Here is a 23,494-nt window from a genome sequence, read left to right as displayed (position 1 = left end):
CAGGGAGCTGAGGGAAGGGATAACGTGTTCCGAGGGAGGTGGGTGCAGGTTTGGGGGTATGCCTGGTCCCCTGCTAACCCACTCCTGGCTCTGCTTGCATGCAGAACTGAATGCACTACAAAATGAGCTGAGAGACCAGGGGCTTGTGGTCCTCGGCTTCCCCTCCAACCAATTTGGGAAGCAGGAACCTGGCCAGAACTCAGAGATCCTCCCTGCTCTGAAGTGAGTACTGTGGTGGGGGCTGTGGTGCACCCCAGCTGTTCTGGGGTCCCCAGCTAGGTGGTGGGTGCATAGGCTGCAGCTCCTGCTGGCTGTGACCTCCCTCCCAGCCTGGGGCTGTGGCCCCCAAAACAAGGGGTTTTGGGGTCCCCTCACCACCCCTTGTGCAACATCCAGAGCTGTCCATTGCACAACCTCCTGCCCACTCTCCCCTTGCAGGCATGTCCGGCCAGGAGGCGGCTTTGAACCCAATTTCCAGCTCTTCCAGAAGGGGGATGTGAATGGGGCCAAAGAGCAGAAGGTCTTCACCTTCCTGAAGGTGGGTGTCGTGGCAAGGGGGGTGAGGGGGCAGCACCCAGGTTGGTTTTTGGAGGGGCAAGGCAGTGATGCACTGGCCTTCAATTGCAGAACGCCTGTCCCCCGGTGACGGAGAACTTTGGGAACCCCAACAAACTCTTCTGGGAGCCTCTGCGGATCCATGACATCAAGTGGAACTTCGAGAAATTCCTGGTGGGGCCTGATGGCGTGCCTATCATGCGCTGGTACCATCGCGCCAACATCGGGGTCGTGAAGAACGACATCATGGCCTACCTGAGGCAGCGGCAGGAGAAGCAGGACAAGTAGAGCTGGCATGAGGGCCGGCACCCCCTGGCTGCTTCCCCATCCATTCCTTCCCAGGATGTTCCCTGGCAGCCAGAGCTAAATGCTGTCCCCTTCCATTGCTGCCGTCTCTGTCACCCCCCAGCCAGGATGCTGGGCTGGGCCACCCTGTGTCAGAGACCTCAGCAATGGGAGTGGGACATTTCCAATAACCCCATGTCCCACCTCCACCCTTGGTGGTGATGTCTCCTGGCCTCCAGCTTGCACTCCTCCACCCCACCATCCCAGGCAGTGGGAGGATGCTGGGGCCGGCTGCCCCTGGAGCAGAAGACCACGTCTCCATGAAGGCTCAGCCCGAAAGCCCCCAGTGTGGGGTGGGCCTGGCCTGATCCTGCCAAGCACGGAGCAGCTCTTCAGTGCATTCAAGCTGCCCGTGGTTCTGGTGCACAGACGTGCTGCTCTCCCAGTCGGGGGCAGCTGACCCCTCGCCCCCCACCATAGAAACACCAAATAAAGGCTCTTCAAACGCACAGCCCCACTCCTTGGTCGGGGTAGAGGGGGAAGAGTGGGGAGGGCACAGCAGCCAGCCTGGGGGGAGCAGCTCCTAACTGGAGAAACTCCATTTTTTTTCCCTGGGCAACTGGAAACAAGAATTTGTCATCACAGTCCAGCATTTGGGGAGAGAAGGGGGACAGGATGTAGAGGTGGGCAAAAGAGGCTGCAGGCGGGACCAGGGACAGCCCCCAGTGAGGAGCATGCTGAGCCAGTGCCTCCTGCTGTCACACACGTGACAGCCATGCTTACACAAATAGGGTTGTGTTACACAAAGGGTTGTGTTTGTTTTTTCCCCTCCAGACCTGTTTTCTGGAGCAAGATTTGCTGTGCAATGTGAAAGACTGTCCCCAAGACACTACTGCATGGAGAGGCAGACAGGACAGTCGAGGCCTCCCTGCCCTGGCAGAGGTGGGGGGCAGGAGAGGGAAGGGTGAGGGGCTGAGCTCAGCACCCAGAGGGAGGTAGGGGGGCATGGACTTGGGGCAATAGATCCTGGGATGCCCATGCAAGGGTTGGGGACCCCTTGTGCTCACTATGGCTCTGTGACCTAGAGGACCTGGGGACCAGCAGCCCTGGTATCCCTCCCTGTCCCCATGCAGAGGCTGCCCCAGAGGAAGCAGCTTTTGGGATAAAAGCAGAGAGACTCAGCCACACTTCAGTCCTTAAATAAATACAAAGACACCAACCAGGCTCAGGCCGGGCCATGGCTGTGGCCGGCACCTGCCTGTGAGAGTGGGACCTCCCACTGCTGGGAGAGTCCTCGTCGTCACCCGCTCCTCCAGGGGCCAAACCCAAGCCCCTGGACCGGGGCAGCTCCTGGGAAACGCTGGCTCCTCTTCCCGGAAGACCTGGCTCAGTTCTACAGCGACGCCAGGCCTGACACCTTGGGGGGAAGGGGAAGGCTGCAGGGGACTGACCCTGCACTGGCCGCCACCACGATGGCCCCTCCAGTCCCTCCTTCATGATTTCCTTGGGGGGATGCTCTGCCGAGCCAATCCAGGCCACAAGTGCAGCCACGTGCACCACATGTCCACACACAGGGATCGGCAGCTGGAGGAAGCTCCTGGATACACACACACGGGCACACACACACACCCCCTACTCCTCTTCCAGTGGTGTCGGAGCGCGGCCGGTCCTTGGCGTTAGGGCAGTCCAGGACCTGCCTGTTCTGGAACACAAGAAGGGGTGGCAGGGGGTAAGTGCAACTCTTCATGCCCAGACAAGCCCCACGGGAGGGATGGCAGCCATGGCATGGCTGCTATTCCCAAGCACCAACTGCCACAATTCTGTGAGCTTTTGGGGCTCAGCCCAACTTCAGGTGCTGTGGGGATGCTGCCGGGGATGTGCCAGGGACCAACCCCATGGCATAATCACCCCCTCAGCTGATGAGAGGGGGACTGAGGGGAAATGGGCACTGCCTGGAAAGATAAGCCCCCATCCCTCCCCCAAGTCTTCAGCCAAGCACCCAGGGGTTCAAGGTAAAGGACAGGGGCACCCCCACACCAGGGGTGTGAGCCTTACCCAAGTCCTTGGGGACTGGTTTCACCCCAGCCACTGCTTGGGCGTTCTGGCTGCGAACCATGGCACAGGGTGGGCGCCAAGGGTACTCGGGCTGTGGGAGGAGATGGAACAGAAACAGTGAATTACCAAGCATGTGAATCATGAGGCTGCACTCCCTGATTGATTGCCAGGGTGTGAGGAGGAGGAGGGGGAGGAAAGGGGCTGAGCAGTCAGATGCCAACAGGACACATGTGCTCAGCTCCCTGCTCTGTGACTCAGGGGCCCTAAAGGAGCTGCTCGTTCAGCAGTGAGCCCCAGACCCACTCACATGGCCTCTCTGCTCCCCCTTGTGCTGGCACAGGTAGACACTCACCGGGGGAAAATGCTGGAAGTTCTGTCCCGGCGTGTGCTCGCCCGGCATGGCTGGCGGGTATCGGACCTGCTGCCACTCATCGAAGCCGTGGTACATGGGGTGAGCCATGGGGGGACTGTACTGGTACTGGTACATGGGGCAGGAAGGGCCCAGCGGCCCTGGCACCGGCTCGGGGTGCAGTCTCTCTCCAGAAGCCTGTGAGGAGCCAGGATAGATGATGCAGAGATCCTGAGGGCAGTCCACTACCACCACCATCACCTGGCTCAGAGGTGCCAGGCCTGTAGCCCCCACTCCCTTTGCCTAAGGAGGGTTTCTTCCCATCCCCACCTGTTTGTGCTGTTTCAGCAGCTTCTTCAACTTCTCCTTCTCCTCCTTCTCCCTCTGGCAGTCGTCTTTGGAGGCTCGCAGCTGGGAGCAAGGAGAGTTAGTGCAGAGCTAACCCTGACACCCCCATGTCTGTGTGATGAGTGAAAGGAGATGCTCTGGCAGTGACATCCAGAAGAAAAACCACCCCTCTGCTCTCCTGTCCTCCCTCAGCCCCTACTCTTAGGTGCTGTTAGGTATAGGGACTGTGACACTGGGGACAAGAACCTCTGACATACCCAGGGCAGACACAGGGCTTCCAGAGTGCGGCTGGTGACACCCAGCCCCTGCTCTGAGGTGGGCATGGGGGCTGTGACACTGGAGTTGAGCACTTCCAACACACATAGAGATTACATGGGGCTCCTGGAAATGCTGCTGATGGCAGCCAGCACTAATCACCTGGTTGTTGGAGAGGACCAACTGCTTCTGCAGCTTTTCCAGCTGCTGCTTCAGCTCTTCCTTCTCCTCATTCATCCTCTCTCTGTCACTCCGCTCCCGTTGGAAGTCTTCCTCAAAAATTTTCACCTGGCAGGAGGGAGGAATGTGTGTGCACCAGGCTGAGGGCAGACACCTCCTCAAAGCACCCCTATGACTGACTTGCCATTCTTGACCCCATCAGCTACGCTAAGCCCCAGGCACGTGGCCTGTCACAATGGCCCATGACTGTGGTCCTTCCAGCTGAATGCCTGGAAGATGCTGAGCTCAGTCCCCAATCCCCACCACCACAGCACTGACACCCACCCAGCTGCTGGGCAGCTCTGGGCTGTTTGCTGGGAAGGTCCAGGACATGTAGCTCCTTCCCTGCCTCCAGTGGCTCTGTGTCCTGCCCTACCTGCTGCTTGAGGAGCTCGTTCTGGGTCAGCAGCTCCTGCTGTGGCAGCTTCCCCGTTGGCTCCATGGCAAAGATGGGTGGTGGAGAGGCCTGGACATTCAGGGCCTCTTCTAGTGCCTAGGAGGAAGAGAAGGGAGCAGGGTCAGAGCAGGGTGCAGTGCCCAGGATGTCTCTGGAGTACCATGGGCATGTGCCCAGCATGGGAAGTGGGTATAACTGGGCAGGGGCATGAGGGACCCTCCTTGAACCCCCTTTCCTGGGAGCCCAGAGGGATATGGTGAGCCTCATCTGGCACAAGCCTCTCCTGGGCAAGAGTGGTTTGATCAGGGTCAGTTTGGGATTTGAGAGAGGTGAAGAGACTGGAGAACATAAAAGACATTTTGCAGTGAGGGGTTGTGCCCTGCACCCACCTTGTTTAGCCTCTGAATCTCCTTTTCCTGGTATTCCCGCTGCCTGGTGACCGGAGCCAGCTGCTCCTGCAGGAACCGCATCCTCTGCTGCAGGTCTCTCACCTCCATGGACAGCCTCTCCTTCTCTGCCTGCAGGACCGGGCATGGGAGGGAGATCAGCCAGCGCAGGGCAATAGGGCTGTCAGCTCCCTGTCACTCTTCCCAAGGGACTCACCTCTTCCGTTTCGATGCGGGACTTGGCCAGGAGCAGCTTGCGGTCAAAATCCCGTTGCTTTTGCTCCCGCTCTGCCTCCAGCTCGGTCAGTGCTCTGCGGGTCTCGGCCAGCTCCTGGTGCAGGTCCGTGACCTGCCAGGGGAGAGTGGGGATGTTGGCCTGGAAGGACCCACAATGGGGGGAATGGGGGTGCAGGCAGCCCCCAAATATTCCCCTGCGCCCTGTTTCCTCTGAGTCCCTCCACCCAGCACCCAGCAGAGATGTAGCCCCTGAGCACCAGCCCTACCTTCTGCTCGTACTTCTGCTTCATGGCGCGGAAATGCTGATCCCACTGTTTATTCACCTCCAGCAGCTGCAGGGAGAGAGGGATGGCTGAACAGGAGCCCAAACCCTGCTCCAAGCCAGCTGTGGCAGTCCCCAGCAGACTCCTGTCATGAAAGCACCTCGGGGACCAGCTGGATGGAGATCTCAGCTCCAGCAGTGCTTCCCTGTGGCTCTGCAGCCCTGCCCCAGTCTCTTGGTGCCATCCCATCCCAGCCCTGTGCCTCCCTCCCAGCCTGGTCCTCACCTCCCTGCGCTGGTGCTCCAGGATCTTCACCTTCTTTTCCTTGGCTTCCAGCTCTTCTCTGCCCGGCGCCTTCTCCACCATGGCCCCGCTCTGCTGGACGCGCACGGGGGGACCCTCAGGGCTCTTGTGGAGGCTGCCCAAGGCCGGCTAAACTCGAGCCAGTTCCCCTCCCACGGCCTCTCCCATCCCCTTGAGACCCTGAGAAGTCTTGCTGGTCATACTGGGACAAACTGGGGGCTTGAGTAAGATGAGGCCACCTTTGCTGATGTGTCAGCGGGCTCCCTGCCTCCTTCCCAGCCCTCTCCAAGGCGATGCTGCCTCCTCACCTGCTGCTGCTCGGCAGCTTCCCTCTTCCCACTGTCCTGGCTGCTCAGCGTCATCATCCTCCGGAGCTCCTGGTTCTCACACCTGCAGGCAGAGAGGATGGGTAAGTGGGAAGAAGCTCCCAGGGCAGCCCTGTGCCCCTCCACACCACCCACACTCACCTGAGCTTTTCCAGAGCCTGGTTTCTCTGCTCCAGGTCCCGCTCCAGCTTGGTACGCAGTTCCTTGTTCTCACTGTGCAGCGTCTCACACAGCGTCTGGAGGGTGAACACTGGCAGCATGAGGACGTGGCCAGCCCCAGGAGCCTGCTGGGCCACCCGCCTCCCGCCAAACCCTGGCATGAAGGTGGGTGTCCACCTCAGGGTGGACAGGAGGGGATTGGTGGGAAAAAACAAAAGCAGGAAAACCCCCATGAAGAGCCAGGCCAGCCCTTGCTCACCTGCAGGAACGACGTTCTCTGCTCGTTCTTGTGCACCTTGGAGGCCAAGCGCTTGAGCTCAGAGGCCATGTAGCCCATGCGCACGAAGACCTGGTCCTTGCTGGCCTCCTTGGCGCAGCCGCTCAGCGTGTTCTCCAGCTGCTGCAGCTGAGGCAGCAGGTTGGCATCCTCGTTCAGGGGCTGCTCCAAGTCCTGGGAATGGGATGAAGTGCAGTCAGACCAGTTTAAGGAACACTGCAAAGTTCCCTCTTGGGGAAAAAGTCATCCTCACCTCCCACCCTGGGCTGTACTGGGCAGCTGGACCTGCAATAAGCCTTCAGTACGCTGAAAAACTGCCATCTTTGTAAGGGTCTGATTCCCAGCTGCTGGACATGGGATACCAAGACCCCAAGTGCAGGGAGGACATTAGGGCAGCAGCTTTCCCAGGCCATGGATTCCCTGTGCCCCTTGGTAGTCTGAGCAGACCACACACTCTTGATTCGCTGATAGCAACAGAGGCATCTCCACCCCTGCTCTCTTTTCCACCTGAGGTCTCCCCATCAGCACCAAGACTAGAAATCCCAGCTCTTGAGACTGTCCTCTCCATGTACACCCTGGGTTGTACTGGAAAGGGTGGTCTTACCCAATCTCCATTTTCTCCTTCCTCCTGTTCTCCCTTGGTGCTCCCCTGCTGCTGTGGCACACCAGGCAACAGGAACCTGAGCTCTTTGGCAATTGGCAGCCAAGAGGGTGATGCATGGGATTTAAACAGTAGCTGGGAAAGCCCAGATCAGGGTGCACCCATCAGTGTCAGGGCGTACCCCTGCCCACGCATGGGGGGTGTCCCCAAGAGGTTTGTGCTCCCCTGGTGTGGCTGGTTAACTCCTCCATTGCCTGGGAGACACTGTCAGCACAACAGAGCCCAGCTGGCACAAACGGCACTGCTGGGAGGAGGTGAGGATGCGCTGCCACACCTTTGCCTGCTCTGCTCCTGGCCCTGCTGACTCACCTGCCGCCTGTGGGAATGCCCTGGGTGGCACTATATGGGGCCAGGAGCTCAGTGTCTCCCCAGCACCCTGACCCTGGGGTTTACAGCCCTGAAACAGCCGTGGGAGGGTGTGTGTGGAGCATAGCATGGCCAGCTCTTCCCACCCATGCTGGCTGGCAAGGGGAGGCAGTGAGGACCCAAGCCCAGCTAGAGTGCTGGGAAGGCCACCTGTGAGCACAGGACTAGGACTTGGCTCAGGCACTGGCATCTGATTGCCAGGCAGATGCCATCACATTCTCCATCACCCCATGGCTGCACCCCAGGAGTGTCCAATGAGACTCAACCCCTCCTAGGGCCTCTCTGGCCAATGTGAACAGGGATGTTCAATGAGAGCACAATCTCTTACTGGTACCATGTGGTGCAAGCTGATGTTCATCCCTCCTGGGCTCCCCATCCCTCCTCCTCTCCCTTCCAGCACACACAAAAAGCCAGAGTGGGACAGGACAGGGCAGTGACAGCTGGGAGGGGCATTCAGGTGGCACCAAATGGAGCACACAGAGGTGCCTTGGTTAGGGCAGACCCTGTCAGCAATGATGGGGCTTGGAGACCCAGTGTGGGCATCAGGTGAACATCCAAGCATCACTGGGTTGTCACAGCCCTTCCTGCCACTGTTGTGTGACATCTGCAGACACCAGTGCCCCATCTGTCTGGGGCTGCTTCACTGGCCCTATGCCCAGGCAGTCCAGTCAGGCCACTTGTTCTTGGGCGCTCCTGTCAAGTTTATTCCTCCTTTGTGGTTTCCCTAAGGGCTGCCTTGACATGGGTCTGTCAGCCCTGCCTGTGCCTGCCGGGGCACAGTGCTGCCTGCCTGCACACCCCCAAACCCCTGGCACTACCACACCGACTGGCTCGACTCCCCAAGTCCCACAGGCACCAGGGCCACTCACCGCTCTCCTGCTCTCCTGGGGAAACCCCTGTGCTTCGACAGTGACGACCTCGAACTCCAAGGAGGATCCCTGCAAGAGGAGACAGCCAGGTCAGGGCTCCCTGGGGAATGGCAGCCCAGGATATCCACCACGAGAAGACCACCAGGAGTACAGCAGAGAAGCTGACTGTTTCAGGTTTATCCCTGTTTCTAGAGGCTAAAGGCTACCTCCTTTTGCTTTAACTAGATGGAGAGTCCCTCCCTCTAGCCATGCCAGCACCAGCTCCCACATTCACCAGACTCACACTCGGAGGTGATTTCCGTACTTCCATGTCCGTCTGGGCGCTGCCCGGGGCTGCCTGTGTGAAGCTAGGATCAGGGCCAACAGCTGCAGAGAGGAGAGAGGATGTAGCCATGAAACTTTTGGAGAGGAGGGCTTCTCCTCACCTGGGATGCAGACCCCTGCGAGGTCAGGCACCAATGGATGGTTTTTAACCCAGCTATGGAGATGGGACAGAAACCTCCTTCTGGAAGGGAGGATGGCAGTGCTTTGATGCAGTCTAGAGATGACAGGGCTGCAAGGGACCTTCATAAAAGTCTCCTGCACACCCTTTCCTTTCCCCCAAGCCCAGGATTCTGAGCCATTGGGTTATTCCTCCCCCATGAGCCTCACATCTCCTACCTCCGGTTTTCACCAAGTCCTCCAAGGAAGATGATGCCATCAGCATTTTGTTGTCCTTCACAAGGTCCTCTGCCTTCTGCCGCAGCTTGGATGCCTCGACCTGGGACTCCTCCAGAAGCTCTCCTGTTGTGGGCAACAGCAGAATGCTCAGCCTCCTTCCCCAAGTGTCTGCCCTGCAGCAGCCCCATCCGCCAGCACCAAACACCCTATTTGGGTGGAGCAGTGCCCAGAATAGTCCTTCTTCAGCCCAGAAACACCTTCTCTGGGACAAATCCAATGGCAAAGCTGTATCAGTGGCTCACTGACTTCAGAAATCCCCATGATGACACACAGAGGAGGCAGAAGGGCAGCACCATGTCTCTTAGAGGTCTCTTCCACTTGCCAGAAGAAGTGAATTTAAGCCTCGGTGGTGTCCCAAGGGATCCAGCCTGCCCACTCTGGGGTCTGTCACCAGCAATGCAATCCTCCCCCTACCCTGGGTGGTTGCTGCCACACCAGCAGAAGCTGGTCACAGGTAAGGGCATGGTGACACAACAGGAATCACGAGGCAGGTGGAAATTCGGCTGCAGAAGCAGGACTTGAAAGGGGAAGCTGGGTCACGAGACCGAAAGCAAAACTGGGGGTGGGGGGAAGGCGGTCAAGGACAAGAAAGGGGGTAGCCCAACTAGTCTGGAGCATTTCCACACTGGCATGTCCCTGCTGGCAGAGAGCACCCAACACCAGGGTCTTTGAGCAGCACCTGGGAAAAGCCTCTGACCCAAAAGAGCTTGGAGGAGGTGGGGGTTTTCATCAAAAGCAGAACAGATCCCGGCACCTGTGAACTCCAAGAAGCTGACTTAGCTCCAGTACTTGCCTTTTCTTCCCAGCCATTTATCCCATTGTAAAGCACCATAGAAGTTCAGCAAAACCCTTGTTCCCCCTGCACCTTCATGTGAAAAAGCTCAGGCATCCTGCTCAACCCCCCAGGACAGGGAGAGCTTTACTGCTGCCCCAGTGCCAAGAACCACCACTTCTACCAGCACCCTTCTCAACTGAGCAAGAAAACCCCAGGCTTGGTGGGCACAGGCTGGGCTGCCCCAAAGGCAAACCTCATCCCCCCAGCATGCAGCAGTTACCAATAGACTTGATCCCCTGCATCTTCTCCTTCAGCCGGGTGTTCTCCTCCACCAGGCGCTCCAAGGCCGTGGATCCATTCTCCTCTGAGCCCCCACCAGGGTCGTAGATGCGGTAGGGTCCTCTCCCTTCCATGCCTGCTGTTCAGTCACCTATCTCCCAGCCGGGCATCCCTGCAAGGCAGTGGAGCACAGCGTCACCTTCCCCTGGCTCCAGACAGTGCCACAGTCCCCTGGTCTCAACCCTGTGGGGGTCTGGGGTGCTGTGCTGGTGAAGGCAGCGCTGCCTCGCTGCTCACCAGCCAGCCAACAAGTGTCCCAGGTAAAGGCACTTCCCCCTCCAGCCCTGCTGGGGGTGAACATCTCGGGGTGACTCACAGCCATGAGAAGTGTCACACGAGGAGGCATCACCAGCAGCCCTACTCAGGGCTGGCTCTCACCCTTGCAGGGCATGGGAGTAGCAGAGGAGGTGGCAACCACTGGTTGCTGCATCCCAGGAAGGATGGAGACCCAGCCCAGGAGCATCCACACCATGCCTGGACACTGTCACTAGGACATCCTGCTCAACATATGGTATTTTTGTGGGGCATAAAGTCTTGCTGGTGCTGTTGGGGAGGGGCACCGTCTGCACCTCCAAACACCTTAACCTGCAACTGTGGGGAAATTTGGGCAGCATTGTGGGGATGAGCCCCAGGAGCCAGGCAGGGACCCGCTCTGCCCTCCGGCTCAGCCGGAAAAACCGGCTGCCAACAGTGTGGCTTCCTGAATCAGGCACAGGGAACAGTCAGGCATGTCCCGGGCTGGGAGCAAAGTCCAAGACGAATCATCTGCAAGCAGCCCGCTATTTGCTTTTCCAATTCCTTGCACTTGCGGGTGGCCTAAGGCCTACCCCTTGGTGAGGTCTGGCCTGGGGACAGTTGGGCAGGATCCTGGCTCCAGGCCTCACTCATCTCCTGGGGGGATAAAGCAGCTGTTGTGAATCACAGCACAACTTATCAGAACTGTCCCCCCTGATGCCAGCTCCATAATGTGGAGTAGAGCAGCAGCTGAGAAGGTCCCAGTGCCAGTTGGAGCTCAGGTGCTGCCTGGGGGCACAACAGGAGCACCCCAAAGTGCTCTTCCCCCAGCCAAGGCAGCCGGGTGCTGGTGAGCAGGAGGGGGCTGAGGGGACGCATTTTGAAAGGAGAAGGGGGTAGCCCATACCCGAAACTGTCTCAACCTCAGACTAATGCTCATGCCATGAGTGATCCAGGCTGATCTCCAGTTTGGATGACCTGCCTGCCAGGGAGCGGCAGGGACTTTCCAGATGACAACTGCCACCTGGCAGCATCCACAACTGGAGCAGCGATTAACGCCAGTCTCAGCGGCAGGGAATTAGGCAAGGAATTAGAATTAGGCCTGTCCTCAGTGGCAGACTGCTTCTAGGAGATGCACTGGTGGGCCTCACCATCCTCCTGCCCTGTGGGTGCTGCCAAGCCCCTCACTGCTTGTAGCCCCATCCCAAGCAGCTGGAGGTGGTGATCACTGGGAGCTGTCCTGCTGCAGTGGTGTGGGGCAAGCTGAGGAGCGGCTATTCCTGGGGCCCAGAGCAGATGACAGGAAGCTATGGATGCCCCAGCCCTGGAATTGTTCAAGGCCAGGTTGGATGGTGCTTGGAGAAACCTGATCTAATGGGAGGTGTACCTTCCCATGGCAGGGAGTTGGAACTAGATGATCTTTAAGGTCCCTTCCCACTCAAACCATTCTAGGATTCTATGAAATCCCTCACAGCCTCCTGCCACGGGATGGGGAAAACTGGAGCAGACCTGCCAGTGGGGAGGACAGAACCCAGCATGGAGGCACACACGTGGCCCAGTGGCACCTCCATGGCAGGCAAATGCTGTGACATGTGCCCAGCCTGGCAGAGGACTGGGATGGCATCACAGGCAGGCTGGGGACATGAGCCTGTTTCTCACTGGTCTCTAGTCACCATATGCTGCTCCAGACCTGGGGCTCTGGGAAGAGCTGATAGCAAACCCATCTTGCAGTGAGCATCTTGCAGGACATCCATGTCCTCCACCGGGACAAACCCAGGTGTGGACTGAGGAAGGTGGGGACAAGCTGCCCTCTCGTGTGGTACCATTTCCCTACGTGGCTTTGCAGCAGCTTGAAGTACCGGCCCCTATTTCTCTTACACTCCACTCCCCAAACCTGGAGGTTTTCTGCCTTGCCCCATAGCACACATGGGAGGTCCCAGCCCCTGCAGGAATCCTTCAAACCCAGTCCAGCTGCACTGATCACCTTGTCAACTGGCAGAGCTCACTCACAGTGATCCCATGTTCTTTCAGCCAGATGGAGCCACCAAAAGTCTCTGCTATGCCCAATTCTCAGGATTTTATTAATTTTTCTACCCCAGGTCTGCACCCCACCAGGGAGATTGCAGCAGAGTGGACACAGAAGCTGTTTTCAAACAGCAGCTGTGGAGAGGAACTGAACTATCTCCAGCTGACGGAAGCACAGACCAGCCACAAATTCACCAGCAAACAATACCCAGCAAGAGGGAGGAGTTTCCGCAGTACCGGGGTCAGGGAGGGTTTCCTGGAGTGGAGGCACAGCCCAGTTTCTGCAAGGAGCGGCTGGGACACAGCTGTCACCCTGGGGACCAGGTCACTGATCCCAGTCCTGGTTTGTTGTTTGTTGTTGTTTTTTTTTTTTCTTAAGAGTTCTGACAGGTGAGATTTAGAGTGGTGGAAAATCTCATTTCAATAAAAACACTGGGAGAGGAGAGAGAGGACCACAGACCAGCACCTAATAGTGATTAGAAACACGAGGAAAACATGACTACCACAAACTCCAGCAGAAACCACTGAACCACCAGAAAACACTTCCCTCTTTGCCAGTCAACAGTTCCTAAGCTAATCTGACAGTATTTCACAGCCCTTGGGGCTGAGGGCCAGGCACAGACCGTGGCTGCCTGGCCGTAGCTCGCTGGCTCCGTGCCCAGCCATGGACGGAGACTGCCAGACGGTCACCTGTGGGCGTTGCTGGTTCCAAGCAGGGCACCAAGACCTTCAGGTAGTAAAATTTTATGACAACTCAGCAAAAGCAGAGAATGAGAGTGGGAGTGGGCAGGGGAGGCTCCTGGGTGAAGATGAAAGCAGAATGGTATTTAAATAGCTGTGCTGTGGCTTGGAAGTGAGCAGGAACTGTCACTGCTGTCACCCAGGATGACATGCACCACTTCCCCGGCCTTCCCTGTAGCAGCCATGCAGAAGGACGTGATTCCGGCTTTAAAATTGCCAAACAGCTGAAGATCCCAAGACAGAGAATGTGAATCCTGTGCAGCAAGCACTGCTGGAGGTCTGCTTTGGGCAGTGAGCCCTGCGGTGGGGACCAGCATCTCAAAGCTGAGGCCTTGGCAGCCCATCAATTCCCATTCTGTGATCCATGGTGGGGGCTCAGCCCAGCCCTTAGGAGAAAGGGGTTTTCCTTACTCCATCACACGACAATCCCAGGAAGCCTCCTCTGCACCAGGATCGTAGGAGGTGAAAGTAAATCCCTGCAGGCTGCCAGCAGAATTTTCCCATGACCGGGGCTGTCGAGTCCCCGGCATCCCTCCTCAGAGGAAAAGCAAAAGCCACTCAGACAGACACTATGGAAGGATTTTGTTGCTGCTGTTGTTGTTTGATCATTTTACTGGAAATCAGCAAAAAGCCACAGACCCCAGCCTGGTTTTGTTTTCCTCTCCAGAGCTCCAGCAGCTCCCAGACCAGGGACAACTGGGCTGCTGAACTGGTCTCATTTGCAGGGAAGCAAAAGCAGAGCTGGATTTAGGAGGGAGCAATAACGAGACTTTCTGGGCACTGCAGTACCCTGGGCTGGGAGTAATAAAAGAAGAGAGAAGCAGGCATTGCAAGGCTCAGGTCTTAAAGGGAAAAGCCTGAACCTCCACTTGAAGCATTTTCCTTTCCAGCCTATTTAGCCACAGAGAGAGGGTGGGAAAGGCGAGAGCCCTACCCAAAACACAGCAGGTAGTACAGATGTCCTGCAGCCAGAAATCCTACTCTGGCCTCAGAAACCCACCTCCCGCAGAGCTTCAAAAAACAACCTGCTTCTGATGAGGCTGCTCACGGGGAAAATAAAGCATTTCCCTGGGTCTGCCAAGTCTACAGACATGGCTGCAGAGCTCCTGAGCATGGGCCCAAGCTCCAGTGCAGGCAGGACATGCAGCCAGACGTGGTGGTGGTGCTCTCTTGGCAGCACCCTGGGGGTTTAATGCAAGATCCCGTCTTCTGCTCCAAAGACAACTGCCTCATGCTGCCTGCTCCACTTCTCCCTGCAGAGCTCAATAACATCATGGCTGCTCATCACAGCGCTCCAAAGCAGAGCAAGGCACAGCCACCCTTTTTCCTTGCTTCCAAGCTACTCCTTTCCAACCTGGTGCGCTTCAGCCGGCAAACAACCAAGCACCACAAAGCTACATCAGCAAAGCTTCCTCTGTCACCCAAAGTATAAGAATTGCTGCTTTAAAACAAATCCTGCAATGCCACAAGAGTAGATGGTTCAGTTTCCTCCACCCATGAATGTTTTGTACCAGCTGCTGGCAAGCAACAACCCACGGCCCTGCGCTAAATAGGTCTGTTTTGCATAGGTCAGGCCAAAAGGGCATCGTGGGATTTCTTGCAGAGCCAGGAACGATGCCAAGGGCTGCAAAAAGCCTCTCCTGTTTTCTTCTTGCTCACTTCACCTCACCACAGACAGCTCTCAAGGACGTGTGTGGTTGGAGCCCTCCTGCCTCCAGAACCCATCCCAGTGCCCAAAGTCTGGTCCCTGGAACGCTTTGTCTGGCAGTGCTCTCCATGAAATGTGCACTCCAAAAGAGCTTGTGGGAACAGAACAGCTCCCACTTCCCCAGGGGATGGGAATAACCCACCCCAGTGATGGGAATAACCCATCCAAGTGATGGGAAAAATCCATCCAAGTAATGGGAAAATCCAGCTCAAGGGGAAAGGCTGTGTTTGACTCCCTGATATGGGGAGCAACCTGTGCCAGGGACACTGAGGAACAGGACAGCTGGATCCCTGAGAGGCTGCAGGTCCCCAGAGAGCTATTCTCACCCCAAAGCAGCAGTGACAGGCAGCATCTTTTTTCTTTCTTTCTGCCCTCCGTGGGGATCTTAGCACGGAAGTGAGGGAGGAGAGAGGGGGAGACAGGCTGTGCACCCTCTCCCAAAAGAGGAGGATGCTGCCATTCCTGCTCCAGCTATTCCAGCCTCTGGATCAGCATCCTATGGGGACACACGCTGCCAGACCAGGAGGTAAAAGTCAAAGAGGAAGGAAAACAGCGTGGACAGGAGGGTCCTTGGGGCCATGGATGCGTGGCCATGGGGGACCCACGCACTAGAGCTGCCTGGCGGGGAGCGCAATCCCGGGATAACCGGGAGGCAGATGCGTGGGCCCGGGAAACGCCGCGGTTGTGCAAGGCGGGACGAGGGAGGAGCGGGGCCGCCCCCGGGGGATCGGCACCGCCCGGGGGGCTGCGGGACCCCCACCCCGCACCCCCCGAGCCTCCTCCTCTTCCCCCGGGCATCGCCACCACCAACACGGGGTGGGGACCCACACAACCAGCCCGACCCCCGCGAGAGCGGCGGGATGCGGGGCGTCGGCAGCCCCCGCCCTGCCCGGGAACGGGGAAACTGAGGCACGGCACGACTATCGCGACCGGCCGCGACACCCGGTGGACGGCACGGCCGCAGCCCCCTCCGGGGTCTCACCCCGACCGCCCGAGCAGCCCGAGAGCTCGCGGAGCGGACAGATACGGCCGACACGCAGCCCCCGAGCCCGCCAGCCCCGACCACCCCCGGCCCGGGACCCTTCGCTGCGGCGACGCGACGCCGGTGCCCGGTAAGACCCCGGTGCCGCGGGCAGCGCTCCTGTCCCCGGGGGCGGCAGGGCCCCGCGCCGCTCCGAGCTCACCTGCCGCACGCCCCGCGGCGGGGCCGCTGCCGGGATCGGGACCGGGATCAGGATCGGGATCGGGACCGCGATCAGGGTCCGGCGCCCCCCGCTCCGCCACCAGCACCGGAGGCGGCGGTCCCGCCCCCGGGAAATTCCCAGCCTGACGGACAGGCGCCGCAGCCAATCGGCGCGCGGGGCAGGGTATAAAGCGGGAGGGAGGGCAGGTGGTGGGGAAGGTGCCCGTCATGGCGGACGTGTTGTGGTTGTGTGTGCGTCCCCTGAGGGTCTCTGGGGCTGCGCGGGGCCCCGCCCGGCTTAGTGGAGCTCTGAGGGGCGGCAGGAGCCTGCCTCCGCCTTCCACCTTAGTGGGGAATTCTGCTGGTCGCGGAGCGGCTCTCCCGGGGTGTGGAGACACAAAATGGCGGGGCCGAGGGGACAGCCCGCCGGGGGGGTCCCCGTGTGCCCCTGCTGGGGAGAGGGATGGCTGAGGGGAGGCAGCGCCAGCTCTCCCCTCTGCCCCGGGAAGGAGGAGGGCGCTGCTGCGAGCCGGCTGTGGCTGACCAGAGCCTTCCTCTGAGAATTCCCCACCGAGCCTCCCAGTTAATGTTAGACGAGGAAATTACACCCTCTAACCGGAACGTGTATTCCGGGATCCTTCTCCTCTGTGCTGCTGCTGTGATTATCGTGCCGTCATGGACTACCAAAATCAGTCAGAGGAGCAAGAACCAAAGGGGACACCACCTGCTTTCACTCCGCTCATTGGGATTTGCTCAACAACTGCCTGATATTCTTTCTTGTCTTGGTTTTGCCACACGGAAGGTGGTGGGGTTTTAAAAATATAAGTAAAAACAAAAAACCAGGAGCAAAGAAATCCCGCTGTAAGGCAGCCGTGCTGCTTGCTCTCTGCCTGCAGTCCGTACACATCCTCTTTAGGTGACCTGGTGTTGGGTTCACCGAGGTCCTTCAGTGGAGATCGAGCTGTTTCCCGCTGTCCCAGTCCTGGCTTCTTACCCAGCTCTGTTCACACAGCTCCACGGCCTCTTGGTGCTTTGATGCTTTGGGTTTTAAAAATTAAAAGCCAATAAACCCCTTTCCCTGACTGCCTTTTACTGCCGGCAGGACGTGTCCCTGGCAGCCTGGCTGGGTTACGGGAGCTCGGCGGTGCTGGGACCCCGATGTGCTCTCTGTGCTCTGAGGTCTCAGCTGGGGATGAGACAGCAGGACCCCATGCCCAGACAATATATTCCCTTTTGTTCCCTGGAAGTCTTGTTTTACCTCAGAGGCCCACTGCTATTCTGTAAACCCTCAGAAAACCTGCCTTCAAAACTAAACGCAGTTCCACAGAACTAGAAAACGTCTTGCCTATGTGTTAATGCCTCAGCCTGCACAAAACAATCAAATCCTTATTTCTGTGAGGAGTGAAGGGGGTGGCATGGTTCAGCTTTGCGGCACCCCAAAAGCTCCCTGTCTTCCCCTCACTCCATTTCCCCACAAAAATATCATCGTGTTACTCACCTGGTCAGGTCGTGGAAGGGCTGGGGGAGAGGGTGAGAGCCTTTGGGACCAGGAGCTCTGCAGCTGCAATCCCCAAATGCAGGAAGGCCGGCCCAGCTGAGCGTACTTTTAGGCATGGAGAAGGGGAATTCCCCATGATGGAGGTCCCAGACAGCCTGTGCGTGGTTTTGATAGGGAGCCAGGCACCACTTAAAGGGCTCTCCTGTGCTGTTCCTCCCAGGGGCCGCAAGTTGTGTCAGGTATTAGTCAGCAAAAGTTGGGGGGGGGGCTGTTGTGGAGGCTGTGATTCACTTTTGGGCAACTGAAGAGCCTCGTTACATCATTCCTCTTGCCTGGTTTCTGAGTAACTTCACTGGGTTTGCAAACGTTGTATTTCTCCTCAGGGAAACTGCTGTGTCTTGCAAGAGGCACTGTCCTTTTCCCATGTGTACTTCCACCCCGTCTTCATCCATCTCTGAAGTGAGAACAGGATGCATCTTCCTGAGGGAGCAGAAAAGAGCTTTCTGCTGGTGGAGCCAGACAGGTGATGGTATGCCTGGATTGCAGGTAATCCCTGGAAAGCATCCACCAGGAGAACTGATGGTCAGAACCAAGGCTGGAGCCAGCTGGTGCTGGAATAAACAGCAAGGATTTAAATGCTTTTATTTTATAGAGGCTGATTCCAGCTCCCCAGCTCCTTGCCAGCAGGTACAATTGTACCTGGAAGGGTGTTTGGTCTGCCCTTGCCAGATTGGAACTGCAAGGCCTGAGGAGTGCCCAGCTTTAGTCTGTTTGGTTTGGGTGGCAGGAGTGGGGGGTGCTGAGGAGGAGGGTGGGGAGCTGTGGGTCTGGGATCTGCCTGCAGTCTGAGAACCTGTGGAAGTGGTCACTTCATGGCGTGCTCTCACCCGGTGCCTCTCCACCTCTCTAACCAGCCGCTCAGTGTGTTTTTACCTGAGATTGCCAGCTTGGGCTGGCCCAAACACCAGGATGAATCTCACTATGAAAACAAAAGGCTCTTGGTCCTGTGGATCCTTCCTCATTGCTTTGGTCCTGCCATGCTCCCAGGGGAGAAGACTCCCCTGATGGCAGCTGTGGTTCATGAGCACACCTGCGTGGCTGTGAGGACATGTTCATAGCTGACACTTCGACATAGTAGGGGTTTTTTAGGCACAGAGAGTTGGGTTCAGCACCTTCAGTGGCAGCTCGCTTACGTGAAGGTGCCTTGATCACTGCTACCTTGTGGGAAACAGGATGAGAAGGAGCACAGGCTGAGGATGGGGCTGGTGGAACTACTCTGTCCTCAGCTCCTGCTTGTTTTGGATCAGGTGTAGCTTCCTCCAAGTTGATCTCATTCCGGAGTGAGCAGGGTGGGCCCAGTGGTGTGAATCCAAAGTGGAATTGACCCAACAGCCCCAGTTGCCCAGTAAATCCCTGGTGCTGCTGAGCAAACAGAGCACACTTGAACACTAATGGGGTGATGGGGCTGGCCAGGACCTGGTGGCTGTGCTGGGAGCTGGCCCTGGAGCAAGGCAGGAGCAGAGCAGGCAGCGGGTGCAGCTGGTTTGGCTCAGCACCCTGGGGCCACTCCTGGGCTCAGCTCCTCAGGGGGCTGCCGAGGGGTCCCTCTTGGCATCAGCAGCTGGGACCTCCTGCCTGTGCCACTCTGGTTGGATGTGTCCTGGTGCTGTGGCACCAAAAGGAAACAGAAGGCCCACAGTGGCGCTGTGAGAGCGGGGAGGAAGCTCTGGCTACAGGAGGGGATTTCCAGAACATTGTGATCTGCTGCCTATGCAAATCAGGAACTCAAATTAACCTGGCAGGATGGGAGGGCTCTGGGATGGAGGGCAAGGGAGAGGCAGAGGAGGGAGCTTGGGAGACTGCTGCTGGGAGAGGGCAGGAGGGAGTATGGATTGGGGTAGGAGACCAGGGAAGCAGTCCTGCTCCTGCAGTATCCTGCCTTTACAGGGGGTTGGATCGCACCCTGGCTGTTCAGGGATGCTGGGCTGCTTTTGCTTTGCCCTCTGCTTTGGGTTTACCCTCTCACTGAAAGAGACCTCTGTGGCAATGGATTTGCCATATGCAGGATGGAAAAAGTCCTGTCAGAGATGGATTGGTGAGGAAAACAGCTCAAACATTATGGAGACAGAAGTTTTTACTATGGTTTAAACATGTTTCAAAATGGCTTTTTGTATTTTCTGCAGTGTCACTGTCTCCTTCTTCCCGACACCCCCTGTGAAGCTATTGTCTCACACAAGGTGTCCTGGGAAGGTGTCCTGAGGTGTTACTCATTGGTCCCTTGTTAACCCCTTTCTATTGGTTGTTGACCCTTTACCTGATGGTTTTTTCTGTGTGACCCTGAACTTGTGATTGGTCCCCTTTTGACCCTCCTAAAAGCCTTATAAACCCCAACCCCACAATAAACTCGCTCTTTCGTCTGTCCCTCCCTGTGTGGTCTGTGTGTGCTCCTTGCGGGGTCACTGGGCCATGTGCAGGGGCGGGGGGAAGGGCATTCACCTCGCAGGTTATGGGGCCAGCAGCCTAAGGCCTGGAGGTCTCCCCAAATCCCACTAATCTGCCGTAGACCTCCCTTTTCCCTCTGCCTCTGGCATGTGAGGCAGAACTCAGTGTCACCTACATAGCAGGAGATCGCCCCTCCTGCCGTCCTCGCTCTCCCTCCTCCACAGTCACCAGAGGATGGGTTATGGTGGGACCTGGTGCAGTCCCACAGTGGATATGCCAAGAACTGTGAGAACTGGGCCTGGAAGTGCTCAGAGGATTTCCTTGCATGCCTTAAGCTTTGAATCATTTGGAGTCCCAATATACAAAATCAACAACAGGCACACAGGGGATTTTCCCCTCTTCCTCTCTCCCCGGGATGTGTCTCATCCAATTGCAATGCCTGAGAAAAGGGCTCAGCAGCAGTCATGTCCTGTACAGCTGCTCCAGGGATGATGGTGTGAGGAGAGCAGCTCTGTAGAGCTCAGCCACTTCCCCAGCCTTAGCTCACTGTGGGGATCAGGCTGAACAGTGAGGGACATGTGGATATGAGGGGCAAGGCTGCTTCTTCCTCCTTTGACTTGGGAAGATGAACAGCTGAAGAGGAAACCTCTGCTGGCTCCCAATGAAGACTGTTTCTCTCATCTGGGGGAAGGGAGGATGACAGGTGGGATGGAAGTGGCTCACATATTGTGCCAGGGACCAAGACCAATATCCCATCTTGTCTCCACACCAGAAGTGGCTCCTCCCAGGGGCTGGTAGCAAAGAGGATCCGCAGTGGCGTCTGGAGTTGACTCAGAGAAGAGGTTTGGCCCTCTGCACACCAAACATGGGCTCGTGGGGTTTTTTGGGTGTTGCAACCTGTGAAATCTGGCCTTTGCTCTGCCTGGAAGCGAGCCCTTGCCCCCGACATTGCTGGTCAATGAGCAAAGCGTAAATCCCAGACTTTTCCCTGCAGCAGCCTTGAAGGCTGAAGCGTGGATGGCCAGCAAGGACCCACCTCCAGCCCTTACCTTGCTCACAGCCTTGTTAATTTTTCCCCTTTCTTGTGCCCATCGTTTTATCCTCTCCTTTGCTTTCCTAGCTTTCCTTGAACTGCTGACCTCCTTGTTGATCACAGGCATGGGATTTGTCACCAGTTGCCCTTAGATTGGGTGGCTTGGAGCCAGCAGATGGAACAGAGGTATTCTTGGAAAGTGGTGCTATGAAGTCTATTTTCCCTGGAAACTGAAATTCTACAGGGATGAAACTGCTTTGTCTGAGGTCTCTATGACCTGCCCATGTATGGAGGGCTTCATGGGCAAAACAGTCCTCAATCAGGGAATTTTTACGTAATTTATTGTCAATTAATACTAATTGCTAGTGAGTGATTTGGACTTTAAACAAAACAAGTGCTCTTTCTTCCCCAGGCTTGACTTAGGCCAAACATAATTTTCTTTTTCCTAGATTCAGTGGTCCTTGTTTCACTGCATTCCATGATGAAAGGGCCCCAGGCAGAGTGAGTCCCAGAGGCCATGCCAGTGCTTCCCAAGATCCCATCACCCTCCTGGCATTGCCTTGGGGTGAGCAGCTCTGCTGAGCTCAGGCCAGTTTGCAGTTCTCCCTTATAGGGCAGCCCCAGGTGTGCTGCCAACCCCAGCATGGGGCAGGTGCTGAAACAGCCCGTGCTCAAATTGGGTACTGACTGTGCTTGAGTGTTTGCAGCAATTAAAATGCCACTGGCTGTTTCTGCTCCAGCTGTAGCAACTGCTGCTGGAGATGGATTACTGCAGCACTGAGGCAATATAGAGGCTTTTTGGCAGCAGGACTTTTCTAGGAGAGGGAGTTTCTCCAAGGAGGAAGCCTCATCTTCCCCTCCCTCCCTGTCCCCAAACGCTGTGTGACTCTGCTGTCTTGTCTGCATTGTAGGAGCAGCTGGCAGCGGGTGCCAGGGAAATTCCTGGCCTTGGGACTGAAGTGCTGTGGTCGGCCAGGCTTTCTGGCGTCGGCATCGCACTGAGCTGGGCTGGGGACTGGCCCCGAGGGGCTGCCTGGTCTCACTTGTGGTCCTGTGCCTCTCCAAGACAGCCAGGCTGTGGGTGATGTGATCCCTGGTAGTAGGCTTACAGCCAGAAAATTCACCAGAGTGTTTACACCTGTGCCCAGGAAACACACCCTCCTGTACATACCCCAGGAGCATCTGTTTTGGCAACAGGAAGGAGGCAGATGATGGGTGTTGTGCTCCTGTGCTAACACCGAGCAGGTTTTCCCCCTGCTCTGGAGGAACAGGGCTCCACTGCCCCAAATCTGGCTCTCCTGGGGTGACAGGCTGTCTCCCAAGCCTCAAAACTTCCTCGGGCATTGCAGCTGGATCTGTGAGCCCTGAGCCCTGTTCCCAGATGCAGGGAGGTGGACAGCTCTGCTCCCTGCAGTCTCTGTGCCATCCCTGATCTGCAGAAGCCTTGTGCCTCTGCTGCAAAGCTCGGGGCTGCAGTGCAGAGCTGCAGGAAGAGACAGGCAGATGAAGATCGGGGTTACATCCTCCCTTCAAAACATCTTCTGCAGCTGCTTGGAGTCTTTGTAGCAGGTTTCTGGCCAAGCAGGTGACCTGTAGGCTGCTGCAGGAATGGGGTGTGTTCAGCCCCCCAGATGCTGCTGGGACAGGGATGCCCATTCCTACTTACACACAGGGGCAAGGCAGAGGAGCCCACATCTCTACAGGGAGGGTGAAAAAGCTTCAACCAGGCTGTTTTCTGCCAAGAACGGTTATTTTGTTATAAGGGGACATTTTACAGGAAGGCATCAAGGGAATTTTCAGTGGGATAACACCCAGCTAAGTTGTTTCAGCTTCCCTGGTTTGTTTCTACATGTTGTTGCTTCTCAACCTTGGCTGGTTTTGAAGTGTTGTAATAATATTGTGTTATTATTCCTAACACTGCTTTGATATTTTGAAGGTGAAGCTTTCCTCACCCAGCTGTTCTGAGGAAGACTTGGGTATTCGCGACTTTTTGTTCTGGCTTGGAAACAATTGAAAGTGCTGGAATTTCCCGCTTTTGGAAATTCCAGTTCTTTTCTCCCGAGTGCTGGGGGAAGTGCAAACAAACTGTTTGGGGGTGTAGCCTCTACGGCATGTGCCTTTTGACTGCTTCTTCAGCAGCTTGAAAGCACAGGAAACCGCGTGCGAGGACGGATGGATGCCATCAAGTCTGATTTGTATCTCTGGTTTATGAAAGCATCATCCACACAACGGCACAAACCCTGCCGGGGATTTTCAGAGGCATGAAGCGAAGCTCTTGGTGAAATCCCTGTGCTGCTGCCAGCCCCATATGCATTTTCAGCCCCTTTCTCAGCAGCAGTGTTGCTCAGAGGGGCTTTGGGGTGTCATCAGAGCCCTCCCTGGAGCTGAGGCAGGGCTCTTGCGCGAGTTTGCCTAGACGAGCAAGGAAACACTAAGGCTCCTCAGTCCCACCCAAACTTGCCCCAATAAATCGACTGCTCTTGCCC

The 23,494-nt window shown here is 57.0% G+C and overlaps 2 protein-coding genes across 5 annotated transcripts in view; one reads left to right on the top strand and one right to left on the bottom strand.

Annotated features, from left to right (window-relative positions):
* Window positions 1-1,349, top strand: part of GPX3 (glutathione peroxidase 3) — an 8,084-nt gene extending 6,735 nt beyond the window's left edge. Inside the window, exons 3-6 of one of the 2 annotated variants that reach the window (XM_017827973.1) lie at window positions 105-222; window positions 439-538; window positions 628-848; window positions 1,080-1,349. In XM_017827973.1, the coding sequence (XP_017683462.1) occupies window positions 105-222; window positions 439-538; window positions 628-843 (434 nt within the window). In that variant the 3' untranslated portion in view covers window positions 844-848; window positions 1,080-1,349. Of the gene's footprint in view, window positions 1-104; window positions 223-438; window positions 539-627 lie in introns of both variants that reach the window. The other variant, XM_017827971.1, reaches the window with a different exon arrangement.
* Window positions 1,350-2,018: 669 nt separating this feature from the next.
* On the bottom strand, window positions 2,019-16,151 carry TNIP1 (TNFAIP3 interacting protein 1). Of its 3 annotated transcripts, none has more exons than XM_017827968.1 (18): window positions 16,037-16,151; window positions 10,086-10,256; window positions 8,971-9,093; window positions 8,594-8,676; window positions 8,311-8,379; window positions 6,397-6,588; window positions 6,120-6,214; window positions 5,961-6,042; window positions 5,635-5,727; window positions 5,353-5,418; window positions 5,067-5,198; window positions 4,853-4,981; window positions 4,443-4,559; window positions 4,010-4,135; window positions 3,575-3,655; window positions 3,248-3,442; window positions 2,896-2,986; window positions 2,019-2,542 (listed from the first exon to the last, which is right to left on the bottom strand). In XM_017827968.1, the coding sequence occupies exons 2-18, from the start codon at window positions 10,216-10,218 to the stop codon at window positions 2,517-2,519; spliced, it is 1,833 nt and encodes a 610-aa protein (XP_017683457.1). In that variant the 5' UTR covers window positions 10,219-10,256; window positions 16,037-16,151; the 3' UTR covers window positions 2,019-2,516. The 3 variants fall into 3 exon arrangements, with proteins under 3 accessions (XP_017683457.1, XP_017683458.1, XP_017683459.1); XM_017827969.1 differs by having other exon boundaries at window positions 5,635-5,724; XM_017827970.1 differs by lacking the exon at window positions 5,635-5,727.
* Window positions 16,152-23,494: the final 7,343 nt, after the last annotated feature.

Source organism: Lepidothrix coronata, unplaced genomic scaffold (assembly GCF_001604755.1).
Source record: "Lepidothrix coronata isolate B3197 unplaced genomic scaffold, Lepidothrix_coronata-1.0 Scaffold144, whole genome shotgun sequence".
NCBI lineage: Eukaryota > Metazoa > Chordata > Aves > Passeriformes > Pipridae > Lepidothrix > Lepidothrix coronata.
Note: the sequence above shows the minus strand (reverse complement) of the source record. Positions and strands in the feature narration are given on the sequence as shown.